The 22,119-nt window shown below is 42.9% G+C and overlaps 1 protein-coding gene across 1 annotated transcript in view; it reads right to left on the bottom strand.

The window, feature by feature from the left end:
• SMCHD1 (structural maintenance of chromosomes flexible hinge domain containing 1) overlaps nt 1-22,119 on the bottom strand; it is a 3,546,415-nt gene that overhangs the window by 2,819,107 nt on the left and 705,189 nt on the right. The window contains exon 12 of the mRNA XM_044065561.1: nt 17,167-17,350. Coding sequence (XP_043921496.1) covers nt 17,167-17,350 — 184 coding nt within the window. The remainder of the gene's footprint in view (nt 1-17,166; nt 17,351-22,119) is intronic.

Raw genomic sequence — 22,119 nt, 5'->3', positions numbered from 1 at the left:
GGAAAGCGGTCTCCTGAACCTTAGCACCCTGAGAAGGCTTGTCAAGAAAAACTCTCTTGGAAGCCCACTTACCTCTATAAGGCTGTCTAGGTTGCCTAGGGCAAAAGAAGGCTTCGACAAATAATTCCTCTAAAATTTAGAAACAGGAAAAGGAAAGATTTTGTTTCAGGTCCTGCATAACAATACCCTTATCCTGAGGGTCTTAAAAAGCTCAGCAGCTCCAGTGCTAGTGAGATTCTGAATGTCCACAGGAGAAACCAGTAATTCAACCTTGATGTCCTCGTGCAGAGCCTGTCGCCACAACCAACAGTACCTCTTCATCATAAATCCAGATGCAGCAGCCCAAGGGGAGGCACTGGCAACATCACAGCTGTATTTAATAAAATGACAAGTCACATGAGAAACAGAAATCCAAATGGAAATGTCAGAAGTCTTTGCTTCAGAGTCAAGCATATCAGTCAGAATGCCCCCAACCTTTGCAAGAAGTGTCAAGTACATACCTAGTCATATAGGTCTGGTAGTTAATGGCCCTGAAATATAAGGTAACAGAAATGTTCACATTTTTCCAGATCTTTCCGTCATATGATTGCTGTCAGAAGGTGAAAGCTTAGAGGAGGACAGTGACTTAGATGGTTTATCAGTAGCCACAGAAAACAGTCGGATTAGAGGCAGGACTTTTATACAAAACATCTGAGCTTCAGCAGCTTTATAAAACCTGTCAGGTTTCTTAGGGCAGGAAGCTGGGAATAAGTGTCCTGAGAAGCCAAACAGAAAGTCTCCAAAAGGGCATCCAAAACTGGAGGGACAGCACAAGGTCTAGGAGTATCTTTTTTTTCCATTTATTTTATTATATTTTCAAATATTTGTTGTACAACCCATAAAAATATTTACAAAATTACATTATCTTAAGAACAAATGTACCTTGATATTTCTTATGGCAAAATTTTTATGGTTGATTTTTTATATAACTAAACAAATGTGTTTTAGATGCATGAGTAAGATGGGATGCAGTATGCAATGCTTGTTGATAACATTTGAATAAGCATTCCATAAACTTTTTTACCATTGTATTACATTTTTAAAAGTTTAATAGACAGGATTTTCCTGTTTTTAGTACTTTTAATAGTTTTGCATGTACGAATTTTGTACGTTAATAGGCTTTTAAAATTTCAGCGCTACCACTTTATTTTATTTAAACTATTCCTTAACAGGAAATGACATAATTTTTTCAAATGGAAAGTGTATTTATGTACCTTGTTTGCATAGCATTTTCAATGGCCTGAGGAAGACTATTGTTGAAAGCGCTCGCCTTTTTATGTTAATTAAAGTTTATTCCGCCTAACGCTTGGTTGCTCTTGATTTTGGAACTTTGTTACAAGCTATTGTTAGATGGAGGGAAGCAGCTGTTTTTACCTGTGCTGATTTTTCTGTTTGAAACTGCTTTTCAGAGTGTTGAAAGAACTATTTCAGAGTGGTGAATCTCCAGGTTTGAAGAATTACGCACCTGCCATTTGGATTTTTTCCAGTTGGATTTATTTAGCTGAGTAACATACTTGTTGTGACTGCCTGTTTGTGCCTTCCATCTTTCTATTACAATGTCTTTGACGATGGATGTGTTATCCAGTAAGGAGTTAAAAATCTGCTTTAAAGTATCCTAAAATTGTGACTGGTCATATGTTTCAGGAATTCCTCATATGAGGATGCTGTTTCTTCTACTCCGAGCTTCAAGATCAGTAAGCTTTTGCTGCATGTCTTCTAAAACAGATTATTTAGCTGTTTTTGAAGTTCCTCAGTTTTCATCTCATTTGCTGTTGATGGTCTAAACGAGAAACAACTTGTTCCAGTGAAGTCCTGAAGTTTGATAGCTGGTCTGAGAAATTTTGAATGGAAGTTTGTATAGGCATTAGAGCAGTTTTCAGATCATCCATACTGTAAGGCCCCTTCAGATTTAGTCTTAGAGCTAGATTTACTTGTTTCTTGTTTTAATGCCCGTTGCGCCTTTTCGATAAAGTTTCTTTTTCAGGTGAAGCTATTTGTGAGAGCTTAGTTTTGGCTGTTTTGAAGTCCATTTGTTCCAGTTCATTATGCGTGGTTAGGTTTTAGCTAGTACACAATTTGTTTACTAAATGCTGCCTTTACTACTAATACAGTTAGGCCTCAAAATGCCATGCACCTTTGCTGTAAAAGTATCCCAGGTAAAGATATGCTGTATTTGGAGAGTAAAACTTGGCTAGTTGAGGTCTGATGTATTCAGATGGTTAGTTGTTTTAAGTAGGATCACCATTAGGATTAAGTTGCAGCCTGATGTTTCTTGATTACGAAGATTCAGAATTGAGAAGCTGTAGGGAAAGAGTGCTCACAGGCTGTCCACCATCTTGAAAGTCTAGGAAAATTTTCTTTTTGCAAGAGTTCATTGCACCTGTTCCGAATGTCAGAAACCTGGGAAGAATTTCACTTAAAGTGTTCTATCATATGAACCACAGCATCCCAAAGGACAATTCCTACACAGGGGAATCAGAAGAAAATGAAATCCTCCTCTTCGCATCCCAGAGCAAGAGTAGAGTGGATCTGAGAGGAGTACGCCAGTAACTCCTCACCAGAACCTAAATTCAACTCTTCTTCAGAGCAATCATATTCCCTAGGACATTTGGAAGGGGCGGAGAATCAGGGAACAGATAATCCTTGTGGGAGCTTTACAGCCATAACAGCAATGAAAAGCCCAAGTAAAATCCTCCCATTCCTTGTATGGATCCTTAGCCACAGGAGACACGTGCCTGGTCTTATGCTTCTGTTTTTAAGGAACATCAGCTTTAACAAATCTAGGAGGTTCAGACCCCTGCTTACTTTCAATGAGGGTACAAGACACTTCTTCCCCAACAAGTATTTGGGGAATCCCCTTAAGCCCCTCTCATATAATCAGCCATGGTTTCCCCTCTATATCTGCAGCAGATGTAGGTACAGCCAATGGCAAGCATACAAGTAGACAGCTCTGTGTCGGCCTCCAACTGGGTTGTGACAGATGGATCTGACGTAGGCACTGAATGGTCCTTGGGTTCTTCATCCAACCCAATAGATGCAACTGGTGGAGGCTGGGCAGCAATAAAGTGGCTGAACATCAGGGTGGGTGAATTCAAATGTGCTGATTCTCCAAGTAAATGGAAATAGACCGTGAAAAGTCTTGAAAACAAATGCATGACAGATCAATCACTGCGTATTGGTCATGCATAGCACCAAAAAAAAAAAAAAGGAGAAAGGGCATTGCTCATGTCTGTCTGTATGGGGAATCTGCCTCCCACATTTGCATTTTCTTCTTGAATGATATGTAAAATGATAAAACCAAAAGAAGAAAAAGAGGAAGGAAGTTATCTCAATGGGTAGTTACCTTTAGCAGGCTCAATAGCTCAACCAACTCAATGAGCATCTTGCAGACAGAATTCAAGGTAGCGTTCAGACTAGTAGCAAAGAAGTTCTGAGGATTAGGTGCTCATACATTACACATGTATCTTACTCTATATGTCGGACGTACGGAGCCTGGAAGATGTAAAGGCTTTCAAATGTTGGCCGGACATTTGGCTATCCTTGGCAGGGTTTCCCAGTTGTAAAGAATACAACAGTGATAAGGAAGGACATCATAATAAGACTAGTAGGACAGGAATGGCAACTGCAAGAGAATTTTAACCAGAGTTGGGTGGGACATCTCAAAGCAGGTATGCACAGCAAAATGTCTAAAGTTGTTAATATTGTTAGTTGCCAAAAATGCAATAACTTGAAAAAAAATGGGGGGAAACAAGGAGTCCGCTATGGAAGACACGATCTGTTAAACGAACAACATAAAGCAGATGGGAGAGGGGGCCTGAATCAAAAGATGGTAGGAGAGAGTTTTACAAGAAAAAAATGGGCCAAATGGAAAGTGTGGTACAGAAGGAGCAAAAGGGGAAAAAGAAAGTTACTAAACCAGGGAAAATATAAGACAGTCTGGGGAACATAAGGAGAACAGAAGGGGAAAAATAATCAGAGAGATGAAGGGGAGCATTGTCTCTGGTACGCAGTTGTGCCTGATGGAAAAATTAGGGAAGTGAACTGCATAAAGAAAAGAAAGCACGAGAAGGCCAACAGTACACACTGCATGGGGACTTCACAATAAATGTAAAACTGACATATTAATAAAGATGTGGATTATTTATTTATTTTTTTCAAAAAAAAAAAAAATTCTGAATGGGTGAGATGAATAGTTCAAGACAGTCAGCTTCAATGCGGCATGCAAATACACAGTCTTGCTACAGATGTCTAACCCTCTAGAGACTCTTGTCTGGTGAAGAAAGAAAGAAAAATGCTATTGTTTCTGGGATGTTTGATAGACTGATGATCATGTACGAGTTAGCACTGAGATGCGCTTTACATTACTGTAGTATTCGTACTGCAGCTTAAGGAAAATAAATGTTTGGGGGCAAAAAGGGTAGAATCAGGGCACTAACAGGTTGACTTATCATCCTGAAAAAGATTGGTTCCAACAGAGAGCTAACCCAAAGCTCCTCATGATTTTCCCCATGCACTTCTCCCATCCATTTCTAGGTGGAAGGAAAGAGCATCCAATGAAAGTGACCTTCAACTGGGACTTCACAGTATTCACTGTAATTCCAAAGGACTGGAACATGCTAAGAAGAGACTCCCTTGCTAATTTCAGACTGTTCATCATTGAAGTGGCATGAAGTTAGTCATCTAGGTATATAAACATCTTAACCCCTAGCAGTTTCTGTGGTTTGCTGAGGCAGATGTATTTGGTAAACACTCTGGTGACTAAATTGGAGCATCCAGATGTGATAATGAATGGCTCTCCTTCATAAAAATAAGCACCTCCTGGATCCTTTGGAGACTGCTGTGTGTCAGGAGTCCTGGAGATCTGAATAGCACATCCAGTAATAACATAAAGGTATTGTTGCTCAATGCTAGGAGGTTTAACAAAAAACTCCACTCCACAAGCACCCTTTAGCCTGAATTACAGAGTGCTAATTCAAGACCATTAACAGCACCACATCAGTGCAGCATTTCAATGACTACCCCACATTAAGGACCACAGCACTAGATGAAGACACTAAAGGCATCATTCTCCCCATATTTGTAACAAAAGAAAAACAAAACACTTCACCTTTAGATGAGTTAGATAAGACAATATGGAACTCCTCCAACTTAACATTAACAGTACCCCCTTATCACCTCATGGCTCCCTCAACCTATAACTTGGACCTAACTGGTATGGAGTCCCTATGTATTAATCCAAACACAATTCTCCTAGGTGATTTCAACTACACCTTCCATTAACCGGGGGGTGTATACATCTTCTAATATGTAAGCCTGGAGATTTCTGGACTTTATCAATACAAACTCTCTGGACTAGTTAGGCCATACCCCTACTAGGGGAGATAAATTCTTGGACTTTGTCCTCATCCATATGGAAGAGCTCTGCTCCATACCAAATGCAACTCCCTCTCTATTCAAATCTGACAACATATCACTCAAGACTGAAGACAGACCCATCCTCCAATATCTCGGTATTCAGAGAATATGTTGAGAATAATTTATTGAAACTGAGCGATGACCTGGCTAACTTCAGCATCCTCGTCTAACTCTATGACCCCACTACTGATTCAGAATCCTTTACTGCCAAATTCTATGCACCTGTGAATAGTTGCAGAAATGTAAAGTCCCACTCCAAAGTAAATACTGTGACAAATTCAAAAAGAAACCCATGGTGAAACCCAAAAATAAACAGGCTCGGCAATAAAAGAAAAACTCATTGCATGTAAAAATAAATAAATAAATAAATATAACTCTCTAGATGAGCAAAATTAACAGGAAATGAGAGACCCTGAACAAATCAAGCAAAGCCAGACAGGAGGTAAAAACTACCATCCAGGAAAGGACAACCATAAAGCCTTCTTTAACTACCTTAAAAACATTAGAAACATGCCCAGAGCTAAGAGTACATGTTATCACATACTTGGACTCAGAGGACATAGCCAAACTACTAGCAGAAAAAATTTGCACTAGCTTTGCACACACACCCCTTCCCTCCTACATTCCCAGATCTCAATCCTGCATGTTCACCCCCATTCAAATCTCCCATGAACAAGTTTCCAGGGCACTATACAAGTCCAAGAACTATGCTACTATGGAGTCAGATAACATACTGGACTGTTGATCAGCCAGCTTGAAAAAGGACCTGTCAGACCCCCTTCACAGACTATTTAGTGCCAGCCTCAAACAGGCTGTGCGCCAGATGAAAAGAAAGCCACAACTGTCAAACACTTGCAGAAAGGTGGTGCATCAAAAGGCCCAGAAAATTATAGACCCATAAGTCTGACCAGCCTCACATGTAAGGCTGTGGAAAGGATCATTGAGGAGTTAATAAGCAAGGACACAAGTAACCTACAAACAGCTGACTCAAGCCAGTTCTGACTTGTTAAGGGAAGATCCTGCTAACTTAACCTGGTTGACTTCTTCGAGAAGGATAGTGAAGCAACGGACGAAGGCAGTTCAGTACAGATAGCATATCTGGACCTCACAAAGGTGTTTGACACCATTCCACACTTATGTAACATATAGCCTAGAACATTTATCTGTGATAATTACTATGTAACTTGTTGAATAGCAAACTGGCTCACAAACAGAACATAGGGAATTAGGGTGGACAGCTCTACTGCCACCACAAGACCTGTCACTATTGGTGTATCTCCGGGTTTAGTCCTTGGACTACTCCTCTTTGGCATTTACTTCTCAGAGGTCAAAGCTACTGTTAAGGGTTTATTGCTTATCAAGTATGCAGAAGACTATAAACTTGGTACCATCATAACCTTACCAGGGGACACCAAGATCCATCAAGGAGGCTTTCCGAAGCTGGTGTCAATATCATGGACTAAAGCTAAAGGTAAAAAAACATATAACAGTATCCTTTGGCAAACAAGATATCATTGTAATAGTTTACAAGGGACAACATACCCTTGAATACTGACTCCGTAGTTAGGGACCTGGGAACTATGTAGACAATGATCTGTCCTTCAATAATCACATATCCACTATTACAAAATGATGCTTATTCATTGCACAGCTTATTAAGGGTACAGCATCCAGGTTCAGGAATATGATCATTCCACTGTATTCCGCACTCATTAGGGCAATCATTTAGAGTATAATGCCCCTTTGCTATGTACTTGTCCAAACATTTCACACAACCTGAATGCCCACAATATGGTCTTACTAAGAAAAATCAAAGGCCTAAATCATAAAATCTATGCAGAGCACCTCAGAGTGTCTCACTTTTTGGTGTATTACAGACTACTGAGGGGCAATTTCTGCCTCGCATACAGAGCCTCAACAGATCCTACACCCTGTCAGATCTATTGCACATTCACAAACCCAATAGGGGCATAAACACCAATTCAAGAGATCTAAATGTCTTTTACAATAAAGAGACCATGCTGTATGGATAGATACGCATCACAGAGGATACCACTTATTTGGAATCATCTTCTCCACATAAAGCAAAGTACTTCTCTACCTATTCAAATGTAATCTGGACAAATTGAAGGGTAACAGCAAATTCACCCCTGGTTTAGCACTCGGTCTCTTATGGATAGGAGCAACATATAAATATGCTCACATCTGGCTTATGTATACTTAAAATATAAGGGCTAAAAACGTCATGGGAATGTATGGCTAGGCTTCTAAAGATCCTTACAGATTAATAACCTAAGTACCAATAAAACTTCTCAGAGGCAGGGAAAGTAGTAAGGACTGCATCATGACCATGCCAAGGGACTCTTTCGGAATGAACTGGTCTACGTCACTCTGATCAAGTATGGACTAGAAGCCCTTGGTCTTTTTAAAAACTAGAAAAGAGCCTGCTACAGAAACTGTATTCTTTTTGGTCTGATGGGATCTCCCTGATGGCTCTTGCAAAAGGTTTAACAACTCGCTTCTAGATGCACACTTTAGTTGGAGTGGTACAGCTGGCAAGGGGAGACAGGGAGGCTGGGGCCGGCTGTGGAAGAGAACTGTACTGTCTCATGTGATGGCCACCCAAGCAAACAAATGATGTGACAAATAACCCCTGAAATGCCTTCAGAGTGGGTCAGTCAAGTCTTCAAGGGTTACACTTCTGGCTCCTAAACAGGTCTGCCATCAACATAGTTCTAACAATTACCACCAAATTTGAGGCGGTGACTGTTCTGGAAATTATTGTGACCTTGTCAGCATTTCTGAGAACCTCAATTATTTCCTTGCTAAGTTTCAAAATGAATACCAACAGCTGTGACAGTCTCTCATTCTTTTTCCATCTTCCTCAGATCAGTATTAATTGAGACAAAATGACTAAATCCATCAAAGGGGGTAGTTCATAAAGACTGGTTTTGTATCCTTGGCAAAATCAGCATGACATAGTCATGCACAGCAGAGTTTGACTAAACAGGTGCCTTCTAATCAAAAGCAGCATTATCTGCAGTATTACGTGCTAGACACAAGTTTATGGCTAGATAAGGAACACAAGTTTGATATCGGGGACTGTAATCTAAACCTCAAGCCCTGATCTGGCAACTCTTCCAGCTACTGATGCACTTCTTCCACAATCTCTACCTGGAAATCTAGAAAGTCACAGAAGCAGTGGAACCCTGTATCTGAAGGATCCCCAGGAACTGATGCTCAGAATATAGTTGTCAACAGCAGTTATGAATACTGATGTAGAAGTCTGCAGTCCTGTGGTTAAGGGTGCAGCCAAAATCAGAACGTTGATCAGTGGTAATGTCTGCACATCTCACAATGGTGTCACAGGGGTCAAAGCTTGTAAAAGATCCTATGAGAACTACCAAGACCTATGAGAACTGCCAAGATGTTGGTGGAGAGAAATCTGAGAATGATGGGTCTCTAACGGTTTTATTGTCAGTGGGAAGGAGGGGACTTAAGATATCACCTACTGGATCATAAAGTATGTCTGCACCATCTTTCAGCAATCCAGCTCAACAGAAATATTACAGCAAAACTCAAAGGACCTAGCAGAAGACTACCTGGAAGATATAAAAAAATTTCTCATTTCAAGATCAGACACTGACAACCCATTATTGGTTGTTATATGCTTAACCACAGAGCTCTATGAAACCACAATAATAGGAATCTGAGAAACATCAACAGAGAAAACTGCAAAGGAATAATCTGACCTAGGCTTCCTTAAAACAGTACCTGAATAGGAATCATTGGGTTGATCAGAATCAAATCTGCCATATGCTTTCTTCAAAGGTCACCAATCAGATGGTTGGCAACTGCTTCAGATGTCACCAATCAGATGGGTGACAACTGCTTCAGAAGTCACCCATCAGATGACAGCACTTTGGAGCATCTACCTACCTTTTACTAAAACCTTCTAGAGTAAATGATGCACTTTAGCTATTTTATTAACACATTCTCACCTACAGCTCTAACTGTGGTATATTCTTCTCCATGACATAAGAATTATTCACGTGACATGGATATTCTTGCTGTACCATCATCTCGGATTCAGTCCATCCAAAGAATGCTTCAGAGGTCACCTATCGGATAACAGCACTTTTAAAAGAGAACATCCACATACATTTTATCACAAACTACAGCTTAACTGTGATTCCACACACTCATTCTGGAAATGTAGCAAGTGAGAGAAAGTACAATTTTGTACCTACCATAAATGTAGATGTCCGATAGATATGCAACTGCAGTCCTTACATATGGGTTGTCCTGCCTCAGGCAGCCCTTCGGTCGGCCAGATTCCAAAGTCTGGGTCCGGCGTCGGCTGATGACGCCTCTTCCCTGACGTCAGAGTGGCTGGGGTATAAAAGCATCAGCCAACGCCATCTTCTTCAGTGTTTCTTGCCCCAGATGCCAGGTGCCCTCCAAGGAAGGCTAAATTTAGAGACTGGATAAAAAATTCCAGACATGCACAACAGTAATAAACAGATACACCATAACAGATTTCATAACAGATTTCCCCAGCTAATTTGAAAAAGGGAAGTGGACCCAAAAAGGAGAATTTACAGAGGGGTAGGAGGGAGGGAAAACCTGACTGCAGTTGCATAACTATCGGACATCTACATTTATGGTAGGTACAAAACTGTACTATGTCCTTCAAGAATGCAACTGCAGTCCTTACATATGGGTTGAATACCATAGCCAAGCTGGGGGTGGTAGGATCTAAGATAAAGATGGTGTAGCTAAAATGCCCTGCAGGACTGCCGAAGCAAAGCCTGCTCGGGATCTGGAATATAAAGGCAGGTTGTAGTGTTTGGAAAATGTATGCACGGAGCTCCATGTAGCAGCTTCTAGAATGTCCTTTGTAGCCACTCCTCTTAGAAAGGCTGTGGAGGTGGCTATAGCTCTGGTGGAGTGTGGCCTGATATTGGCTGGCACACATTTCCATGGAAAGAGTAACAGAATCTGATGCAGTGTCCAATCCATTTTGAAATTGTTTGTTTGGAAATTGCCTTTCCTTGTACTCCAGCAGCGTAAGCTACAAATAGTTGGTCAGACTTTCTGTTGGCTTTTGTTCTGTCCAAGTAGTAGCGCAATTGTCTGTGTATGTCCAAAGTGTGCAGCAGCTTTTCTCCTTTATTTTGAGGATTGGGAAAGAAGGTAGGCAGGTGAATTGCTTAATTTAGAGACACCCTGGATATCACTTTTGGCATGAATGAAGGATTGGTTCTTAAAGAAACTCTGTCCTGATGAAAAATGAGAAATGGAGGTACTGCCATGAGGGCCTGTATCTCAGAGACTCTTCTTGCTGAGGTAATTGCCAACAGGAAAACTGTTTTCCAGGAGAGAAATTGCAATTCTGAAGATGCTGCTGGCTCAAAAGGAGGAAGAGTTAATTTTTCCAACACAAAGTTGAGGTCCCATGCAGGCACTGGTGGTTTTCTGGGAGGTTTGATATTCTTTATCCCTCTTAGAAACTGTTTTAGCAAAGGATGTGAAAACACAGGTGGATCACTGTTGTATTTTGCTGAAATTGCTGAAGCGTGTATTTTTATGGAAGAATATGAAAGGCCATTATGTAGCATTTCAGCCAAGTATTCTAGTATCTGTGGGATGCTCATTACTGATGCATCCTGACCCTTTGTTGGCATTCCAGATGTTGAATCTCTTCCATTTGGCTGAGTAAGTTTTTCTGGTGGAAGGTCTGCGTGCTTCCAGTAAGATCTCTTGAACTTTCTTGGAGAGAGAGATATGGGGAGAAGTCATGGAACCCTCCAAGCTGTCAGCTGCAATGTTTGCAGGTTGGGATGAACCGTCCTGTAATTGTGCTGAGTCAGAAGCAGAGGCCATTGAGGCAGGTGCCACGGCTTGGTGCGAGTTATGCTCCTTAGTAATGGATACCACTGCTGTCATGGCCAGTCTGGAGCTATCAAAATGCCTTTCGGTTGTTCTGCTTTGATCTTCAGTAACACCTTGGTCATTAATGGTAGAGGTGGGAATGCATAGATTGTTAGAGAGTTCCAGCTGAAGGAGAGAGCATCCATTCTCCAGGCTTGAGGATGGTGTGTCCTCGAGCAGAACTTCTTCAGATGATGATTGAGGTGTGAGGCAAAGAGATCTATGTCCGGCCTCCCCCATGCATGAGTTATTTGTGAAAAAATGTCTGGATGCAACATCCATTCGTGCGGGTCCAAGATGTTTCTGCTTAGACTGTCCGCCAGAACATTGTCCTTGCCTGGAACAAACTGGGATTGCAACTGTATGTTCAGTTTCAGGGACTTTTCCCAAAGAGTCATTGTTAGCCTGCAGAGGGGGTAAGAATGAGTGCCTCCCTGTTTGTTTATGTACCACATAACAGTGGTGTTGTCTGTCTTTATTAACAGTTGACCTTATTGAAGAAATTTTCCGAAGGCCTCGATAGCATGAATCACTGCCAACATCTCTTTTTGATTGATGTGTAGATGCACTTCCCGGGGTGCCCATTGCCCTTGAATGCATCTGCCCTCCATGTGCGCCCCCCATCCATGATCTGAGGCGTCTGTTGTAATGGTTTGGCTTGTTTGTGGTTTGTTGAAAGACATGCCTTTGTTTAGCTGGCTTGCTTGTGCCCACCACAAAAATTCCTTTTGTAGGAATGGAATGAGTGGAATAATTGCTTCTAAGTTGTGGCTGTGTGAGACCATAAACTTTTTAGGTACCATTGTAGCTTTCTCATGTGTAGTCTTGCCAGTGGAATCAGAAGAATGCAAGATGCCATGAAACCCAGGGCCTGCAGGATTTTCCTTGCAGTCATCTGGGTGTGCTTTGCTAGGCTTTTGAAGTAATCTGGTAATTGTTCTTGTTTTTCTTCTGTGAGGAAAGCCATTTGTGAGTTTGTGTCCAGTTTGGCTCCTAGAAAAATTATTTGTTGGGATGGCAGTAGTCTTGATTTTTGAATGTTGACTGTGTATCCCAAAGCCTGTAGTAAGCGAATGACATAGTTCAAGTTTCTTATCAAGGCTTGCTTGCTGTCTGCTTGTATAAGGCAGTCGTCCAGGTAAGGGTATATTTGCATCCCCTGGAGTCTGCAGTGTGTAATTACTGATGCCAGGCATTTCGTGAATACTCTGGGCACAGTAGATAAGCCAAAAGGCAATGCTGAGAATTGATAAAGCTCTGACCCTGCAAGAAATCTGAGGTATCTTCTGCAACTGTGTCTGATTGGGACATGCAGGTATGCCTCCTTGAGGTCCAGAGTAACCAGCCAAGACCCCTTGCCCAGCATGGGAAGAAGTTGCTGTAATGTCAGCATTTTGAATTTTGGCACAATGAGAAAAGTGTTTAGAGTGGACAAGTCCAGTATAGGTCTCCATTGCTTTTCTTTTCTTGGAACAAGGAACAGTCTTGAGTAGAATCCCTGGCCTTGCTCCTGAGGAGGAACCTTTTCTATTGCTTTGAGATTTGTAGCAACTTTGAAACTTGTATGAGTTCCTCTGCCCTTTGATTTTGTGGCAGGTTTGGCATGCCTTGTCTTGTTGGTAAGGTATGGAAGTGGAACCTGTAACCTTTGTCTATTATGTACAGAATCCATTTGTCCTTTGTTAAAACGTGCCAATTTTTTGAAAATAAGGATAACTTTCCGCCTAAAGGTGCTTCTCTTTGAGCCTTGGTCGGCGGTATCAAAGTCAAGTCATTGTGATTGTCCCTGTGGAGCAGTAGAAGTCCCTGCACCACTTCTCTGATTAGTCGGTTGCTATTGGCGGCCCCTGTAGGAGCCTCGGTATTGCCCTCTACCTTGAGCACGCCTGTTTTTTTCCCTTTGGAACTTGTCAGTGTCTGGAAAGGACCAATTCTTCGAAGGCCAATTCCTGCTGAACCTTGGTGGCTGAACCTGGAGGAAATCTTTGACTGTTTGTACTGATTTAGCCTTTCCTCAATTGATTTCAACACATCCTGAGCATTAGCACCAAATAGCTTGTGTTTTTCCAGAGGTGCATCTAGAAGCTTTACTTTAACATGATCTGGCAATGCCTGTTCTTTCAACCAAGCATGTCTACGTATGACGGTCCCTGTCATAGCTGCCCTACATGAAGCTTCCAATGCATCATAACCACACTGAAGAAAATGATTGCTAACCTGCTGAGTATTATGAACCAAATCCTGCAAGGCCTTTCTATCTAAAGGCTCAGGAGAGGCTAACTTTTTCTGCAAATCATCCATCAAGAAATCCTGATACTGAAACATATGAAAAAGACAGTTAAGTGCCCTCATGGCAAGGGTGGTTGAGGTATAAACTTTTTTGCCCCACCTCTCCAGGGACCTAGATTCCCTGTCTGCGGGCAAAGGATTTTTGGCCGTGGAAGTGGCCACTCCTTTGGGCCCCTGGGAAATAGTTTCTAGATCAACAGAATGGGCCTTAAAGAGATGCTTATGAGTATAAGGAACCCTGTAATATCTGTCTGGCTTGACAGGAGCAGGAGGGAGAGAATCAGGAGAAGCACTCGAGTCTGAGTACACATCATCCAATACATCTAACACTGGAGGAATAGCTAAAGGCCTGTGCTGGGGTAACTTAAGGAAAGTACGAAGCCTTTTCCTGGAGTCGGAGAAATCCTGGCCCTGCCACTGAAAGTGCTCTCTCATGGAGTGGAGAATTTCCCTGAAAGAAATATCCTCAGGAGGGGAGGCAAAGGGAATAGATTCATCAGCATCAGAATCCTCGTAGGCCTGGAAGGATTCTTCCTGGGAATCTGAATGGCCTGAGTCACCAGAGGCTTCATCTGAGGAAAAGGTATCTGTCTGCTCAGAATCCTCGTAGGCCTGGAAGGATTCTTCCTGGGAATCTGAATGGCCTGAGTCACCAGAGGCTTCATCTGAGGAAAAGGTATCTGTCTGCTCAACCCTAGGCCTTTTGTCTGCAGGCGGCTGAGAACCTCTGTCTGGATGAGTCTGAGAGCCTCTGATTAAAGAAATTAGATCTGCAGCTAAAGTCATGATCTGTTTATCAGAAGTGGGACCCTGGGAAAAAGATTTAGGAGGGTGAGACTTAGGCTGGCTGGCAGCCTTAGCACGTGTGTAGGCCTTGATGGACATAGACACCGGAGGCCTAGCTGCCCCATGTGCAGGAGTAACTTTGTCCACCGGTATGGTGTCAGGCAAATCTTGGGCTTCGGTTTCAGGAGGAAAATCAACAACCGGCACCGGGGAAGCCTCCGGGACCAAAGTGTGCAGTAAAGCGGTGTCGTCGGTCTGGAGCGGTTGAATTACCGCCTCCGAAGAGACAGATGAACTCGCGGTAGGTTTTGGCGTGGTGTCGGTGGAAGTCGCGGGCCGAGAATGTCGGTCCCGGTCCTTCAGTTTTTTTGGAAATATGTATATGTGTTGTCGGTTGTTCCGACGACATGATATAGGAGTAATTTTCCCCAAAGAAGTCTTCAGCAAATTCAGGCAGCACAGGCCGAGACGTCGTGGTCTGGGCCAAGGCAGGGAAGGCAGTAAGAATGGAAGTCCTTATGAGGTATTTTGTTTACTACAAGACAAACAGTTATTAACTTTTGCAGTTTTATCTGACATCGGCTGAGGCAAGAAAAGGTTCCCCAAGGGGTACTTAGCTTTTTGATGACTTCGGTAACTGAAAACACAGGAGCTGGCCGACCGGCACTTGCGAACTGCTTCTGCTTCGGGCACCGTGCAGCAAGAAACACTGAAGAAGATGGCGTCAGCTGATGCTTTTATACCCCAGCCGCTCTGACGTCGAGGAAGAGGCGACATCAGCCGACGCCGGACCCAGACTTTGGAATCCGGCCGACCGAAGGGCTGCCTGAGGCAGGACAACCCATATGTAAGGACTGCAGTTGCATTCTTGAAGGACATGCACAATTTGTGGTTTTCACTGCTGTGATTAACAAGTTTAAAATATTTTGTTTTTAAGAGCACTTTTTGCAGCCTGCATATTTCTACAGCCTTCCTACCCAGTGCCTCACATCCACACCAGGTCTGCCAGCTTTTCCGTCTTCACAAGACTTGCTCCAATACACATGGGACCAGTACTGTATCCTAGAGGTGTCCTGGGGAACTTGCACTCATCTTCAGCCCAGTGGCATTTTTGGCTTAGGCTTACCTGTTATTCTCCGCTTCTAGTGTGCTGCAGTGGCTGCATCTGAGGAGCGAGCATGCAATGGGGACATGCAGAATATTACCCGACCTCCAAGGCAGCTCAGCCTTGCAAAACACCCTTTCAGTTCCTTAGACTATAGCCCTTTAACATGATATCCCCAGTCCCTACCACTGAGTGTAGTAGGGAACACCCTTATAGCCATCCATCCCTCCCCAGCTGCTCCATCATTTGCCTGAGTCACTAATCTAACCCAGACTGGCTGGGCAGTAGTCAGGGCTTTATCCTTCTACACTGGAGTGGCTAAGGAACTTAAATGTGGGAATATGATTTAAACTGAACACGTAAGGTTAAAAGATTCATCACTGTTCAGTTTAAATGATTTTTCTCATGTTTAAGTTTACCCATAACTCAGAGATGTGGGCAATTCCTGTCCAGCTTGCCAGCATAAGTACACTGATGAGGTAAAGCAGACAGGACCACAAGGAATTAGGATTATGGCTGTAATGACAGAGACAGCAGCAGGCACTCAGAAAATGACTGAAGTATTGGGAAGAAAAAGGTGTGTGGGAGATATATAAAGCAGGTGCAACAAGAAGGGAACAGAGGGCAGCACACACATCATTCAAGCAGATAAACTGTGCACCTGGTCTGAGAGCAGAATACGGTTTAGCATATATGGGAAGTTATAAGGAGGGCAGATATAGAAAGAAAACAGAAAGGGCAAACTGAAAATGAATACAAGGTAAAAAGAAAGGGCTATGACTGGGAAGGTACAGTAAAAGGAAGCATAAGGAACTTATATGGGAGAAGCTGAAGAGAATTTGGCTTTAGTAAATTACAGGAGAGGTTGACAAAGGAAAACACGGTATGAAAGAATGATCAGACGTAGGCTGTGTGAAAAATGGTGAAGACGTTAATGGTATCAGCCTCATGTGCTAATTTCTCACTAGCCCTAACGCATAGATGGTTTAAGGACTCCAGTGAGTGGAGGGCCAGTGGAAAAATCCAGAATGCTGAAGGTGTGGAGAAAAGGAAGCAGATAGCATTCTTATGTAATAGGAATGCATCAAAATATGTCTGGAATTATGGCGAGTGTGCATGTTTTATATGCCAATAAAACGTATTTAGAGGCATGGTAAAAACTTGATAAAAAAAATAAAACGCACACCTTTAAGTTAATGGAACCCAATGAGCTTCCAATTTCAAGGTAATAAACAGGAAGACCCCAGACGTGTCAGTGCTATATCTAGCAACACTGTGTAAAACACTGCCCCATCTACCAAGACAATGCATCCTGTATAGTATTTGGTGTCTACAAACATTTTTCTGTATTGGAAAGAAAATTATTTATTTTGTTTTACATTAGTTGACTGGGACAGTCCGACTGGATACATATCCAATTTCAGCAGAGGCCCGAGGTGAAAAGCTCCAAAGGTGGTTTCATATACAATCTTTATAATGTACATATAGATCATGAGTCTTCATAACATTATACACATAGAACACATTTTACAAAATAAAAGAGCCAGTAAAAAAAAAAAAATGAATCCAGTCTAAAAATATCAAACAATGAATATTACCTGTCCATTGATGAACCTTGTGAAGAGTGTATTTTTATCCTTCAGTTTTAGCTCCAGATCCATGAACGTTAATTTATTAGTGCTGACTTGAAATTTGTCATTAGTAAACAGTGCACCAGAAATTCTGTTGTAGCATTCCACAGACACTATCCCTCTCTTTTTGGGGGGAGAACACCATTCAAAGCTGTTAACACATTAAAAAGTATTTAGTAACAAACAAAGCAAAACAAATCATCAACATCTAACCTAAATCTATGAACATGGCAACCACATTATGTCCTTCTATTCAATGTTGCAGTATTCTTTACATGAGTTGTATTCCGCCTGATGTCCGGCTTGTATACAAAATCGTAGAGCCACTGCCTGTATGTGGGATGTCACATGCGGGCACAGACGTCAGCACATACCATCTTCAGAACTTTTCCGCCATTTGGAAAGGTTGACTTGTATGTTTGGCTCTGCCGTTGGGTTCATCTTACAACTTCAGATAAAGTACCCCATAGGGGATTTAATATATTGCTACTGGCTTTTTTTTTTGTTAATGTCATCCAAGAAGGCAAGTGTTGGTGTGGAAGGCAAATGCCACATAAAGATAGTCACAAGCTGTGCTTGTTTTGCTTAGGGCCTACTCATGACCACCGGTCCTGCTCTGTTTGTCAGGCCTTCATTCCCAAAAGACTGCACAGTCATCTGTTGGCTTTGAATTTATACTTAGAAAACCAAATACTCAAACATCTGGCTAGGGACACTATGAAGCATTCCGTGAGTACTTCTGAGCCATCTGTAAAGGGGAAGGTTAGCAAGGCTAGTCCCGAATCCTCTTTAGCTGCACCTACTCCCTCCAATGTACCCCTTGCGGTTGATGAAAACCAGGCGGTACGATCGGAGGTAAGGTCTGCTCCCTCAGCGGTTACTGGGATGGAAGCAGTCAGGAGTGTGGATCCTAGCATGTCAGAAGCTATGCAGACGTCCAGTTTGGATGACTCAGGGGAACCACAGCTAGTGATGGCAGAAGACTCAGGAACTGTTCCAGCTTCTTTGTCCAAAGGTTAGGCCTACATCCACCATCTCTCCTCAACAGGAAAAGCCTGTGAAAAAGAAGCTAAAGACTAGGCATGTTCCCACTCCTTCTACCTCAATGTCAGACTGGGATTTTTTTCCACAGGGCCTTATTAAGGTCCTGATGGCTTTGAGGTCTGTGGCTTCGCCTTTACCCATAGCAGGCTCGGCCTTTGCATCTACTCAAGTGCAGCTGTCCAGGTCCCAAGGCCTTACTTCAGGACAGCCTGCAGAATATCAAATTCATGACAGAGGAGTCTTCATCTGATGATGACCCTTTAGCATACTCCACTCAAATTCCCTGTCCTCTGGAATATGCTTCACCAGAGGAAGAGTCTAATGGAAGGGATTCTCCCATGGAAAAGTCTTCCTTTTTGCAAACTTTTAATAAGATGAGGAAGTTTTTTTTTTTTTTTTTTTTTTAAAGTGGAATACCTCTCAAATCTCAGAAGAACAGAAGAAATATTATAGGCTTCTACAGGTAGCTGCCCTTGCCCCTTCAGCAGTCCCTCCAGTACTGCCAGCCTTTTTAGATGTCGTCAAAGCTGCATCTAAGACCCCTGACTCCCAAGCCCCTGCCCTAAACAGACCTGATAGTTTCTAAGGTCCCCGAGGATTGCAAATTTCCCTCAGATGACCCTGCTGTAGTTTCCATTACCTCAGATAAGTCCTTACGGTTATCTCCTTCTACCAAGTAGCTCCCTTCAATAAATCAAGCAAACTTTTGGAAAGGTTGGGCAAGAAGGTACATACTTCTTCCACCTTGGCTATCATGGCAATTAATTACTAGACACATGTCCAGGTATGTGCTGGCTTTGCTAACTCAGGCCACCCAGGCTCTTTTCCCATTGCCAGATTTAGAGGCTAAATCTCTGCTCCTTTCTCTCTCATCCTCCTCTCAGGTAGCCAGACACTTTATCAAGTGTAGTTGTGATGCATTGGAGGTCTCTGCCAGAGCAGCAGCTTCTGCTTCTATTCTCAGGAAACATTCCCGGTTACATCTCCAGGCACTTTCTGATGAAATCAAGGCAAAATTGCTTGATGCTCCTCTTGACAATTCCTCATTACTTGGAAAAGCAGCTGCAGAGTTGCTTAAATCACTGCAAGAAAAAGGTAAGGAGCTCCAGGATTTGAAACGCTTACTGGTTTCACCAGTTCCAAAATTTCATAGGAATTTCCCTACCAAGACTTATTTTGTAAGGAAATCTGCTCGTTCCTCCATTTCTGTTCCTTCTGGAACTAGGCCCCACAAGCCTTCTAGAAGGCACCCACAGGCAGACTGTTACTCCAACAGCTGCTGTTGTGGTCCCTCCTCAGCAGTCCTTTCAGCACAGACAAAGTCCTCTGTGATACTCTGCTCCCTCTTCCAAGTCATACCCCTCTGTCCCTTTGCTTCTCCCTTTCCCTACCAGCTTGGATGGAGATCACTCAGGACTTTAATTATCCAAAATGGATACTTTATGAATTGGAAGACCCACCCTCCCTTTCGGGGAATAACTCAACCTCTTTTCAGTCAACTGCATCCGCTTCCCTTGATACTGGATCAACTTTCCAACCAAGGGACCATTCAGTCTGTTCCTCCAGAACAACACGGAATGGGATTATCTTCCAGGATGTTTCTAGTTCCAAGGAAAGATGGCCCTTGGAGGCCTACCTTGGATCTATCCTTGTTCAACACCTTCCTGGTGGTGCCTTCCCTTCAGAAATCTATCCGTACCTACTCTTCTGACCCTGATCCCCCCCTCACGGTTTCTTAGCTTCTCTGGATCCCAAGGATGCATACCGGTATATCCCTATACACCGCCTCAACAGAAGATGTTTGCACTTCTCAGTGGATTCTTTGCACTTTAGGGCTTTCATAAAGTGCCAAGCCCCAGCCATTGCACATTTAAGGCTGAAACAACTTCAAGTTTACACATATTTAGACAATCTGCTGTTTCTGGCCAGCAGATCAGACCACTTAACCATCATCTGAATCTAGCCATCCCTTTTCTGCAGGCACTGGGTTTCATGATAACTCTCAAAAAGTCATGCCTCACACCAAGTCAGGATCTTATATTCTGGGGTGTAGGTTTTGCACAGATTTAATGATGGCTTTTCTCCATGTGGAGAAAGCAACCTATCTCAGGGCATTCATGGAAACTCTTCTGCCTCTTCCTTCCATCATGGCCAGGGAGTTTCTGGGACTGCTGGGGTTCATGGCCTCTACTACTCCCATGCTGCCCTTTGCAAAGCTACACATGAGAAAGTTCCAGTGGTTTCTAATGACAGTTTGGTCCCAGCATGCTCATACCTTAGATGTCATAATTCCACTTCTTACCTGCCTGAAAGCAAGGTTAGGTTGGTGGATGCAGCAACTCAATCAGAACCTTGGCCTACCTCTTCAGGTTCCTCAACTAGCTCACAAATCTTCACAGACGCTTCACACTTGGGGTGGGGAGCAACCTTTGCTTCCAGGAAAGTTCAGGGCCTTTGGTCCCCTTCTCAAAGGAAGTAGCATGTCAATATCAGGGAAATAAGGGCTTTACTTTTAGCCTTACAGATTTCACCCTCTATTCTTGCCAGGACCCCTAAAGATCCTCACAGGCAATACCATGGTCCTTTGGTACATAAACAAGCAGGGGGGTACGAAATCTTATTTCCTTTGTCATTTGGCCATCAAAGCTTGGGAATTGGCTGCCTTACACAAAAAAAATCTGCATGCTGTGTAACTTCCCTTCCCTCAGCTCAGAACCTGGTGGCAGACTCACTAGGCAGGTCCATGACATGATCTCATGAGTGGATGCTCCACAGGGATGTGCACCTGGACCTAGTTCACCGGTGGGGTACTCCAGAATGGTACCTATTTACCTTCCCCTATGAATAGGCAGCTTACTCACTTTTGTGCCAGAGCCCCTCACCCTCAAGTGCGGAAGGTGGACGCTCTTTCATTTTCATGGAAGGGAATGTTTCTCTATACACCCCCCCCATCCCCTTAATTCAGAAAGTCCTCTTGAAAATTCTACAGGACAAATCCAAAATCTTGTTAGTGACTCCCTTTTGGCCAAGACCGTGCTAGTTCCCTCCTCTTCTTCTGCAATTAACCAGGGATCATCACTACAAGTAACCTCAACGGTTGGATCTACTCACTCAGGACAAGGGATCATTGATTCACCCACATTTGCTAACTCTACAGCTGACCCTGTAGGTGATCAACTTTGATTCCTTTCAGACACCTATTCTCTAAGGACATGCTAAAGGTTTTGCAGAAGGCTAGGAATCCCATTACTAGAAAATCTTACATTTCCAAGTGGATAAGATATTCCATTTAGTTCTAAAGAAGGAAAGTGGATCTCTTTGGTGTGGACATTCCCCTAGAGCTTTCCTACCTGTGTGACTTACTCAACAGTAGTCTTTCTTACTCCTCAGTTAAAGTCCATCGTTCTGCCTTGTCTGCTTGCTTGCCTTTGATCCCCCCACTTAGCTTCTAGGTTAGAAGTTAAGCTTCTTCTAAAAGTTGTCCTACACTTAAGACCCCCCCCCCCCATGAAAACAGTTCCTCCTTCCTGGGATCTCTATGTCCTGAAAAAACCTACCCAGGCCCCTTCTGAACTAGCAGCTTCTGCTTCCTTAAAGTTTCGCACATGGAAAACAGTGCTTCTTGCAGCCTTAACTCTGCCAGAAGGGTTTCTGAAATTCCAGCATTAATGGCTTCGCCTCCCTTTCTAATCTTCCATAAGGACAGGGCATCTTTGAGAACCAACCCTACCTTCATGCCAAAATTGGTGAATGAGTTGTCACTTAACCAATCCATCCAATTTCCTACCTTCTTCCCTTCACCTCAATCCTCTAGTGAGAGGATTTTACATGCCTTAGATGTGCACTGACAACTCAGATTTTACCTTGACAAGACAT

This window comes from Protopterus annectens, chromosome 3.part0 (assembly GCF_019279795.1).
Source record: "Protopterus annectens isolate FY-2018-M chromosome 3.part0, PAN1.0, whole genome shotgun sequence".
Classification (NCBI taxonomy): domain Eukaryota; kingdom Metazoa; phylum Chordata; order Ceratodontiformes; family Protopteridae; genus Protopterus; species Protopterus annectens.
Note: the sequence above shows the minus strand (reverse complement) of the source record. Positions and strands in the feature narration are given on the sequence as shown.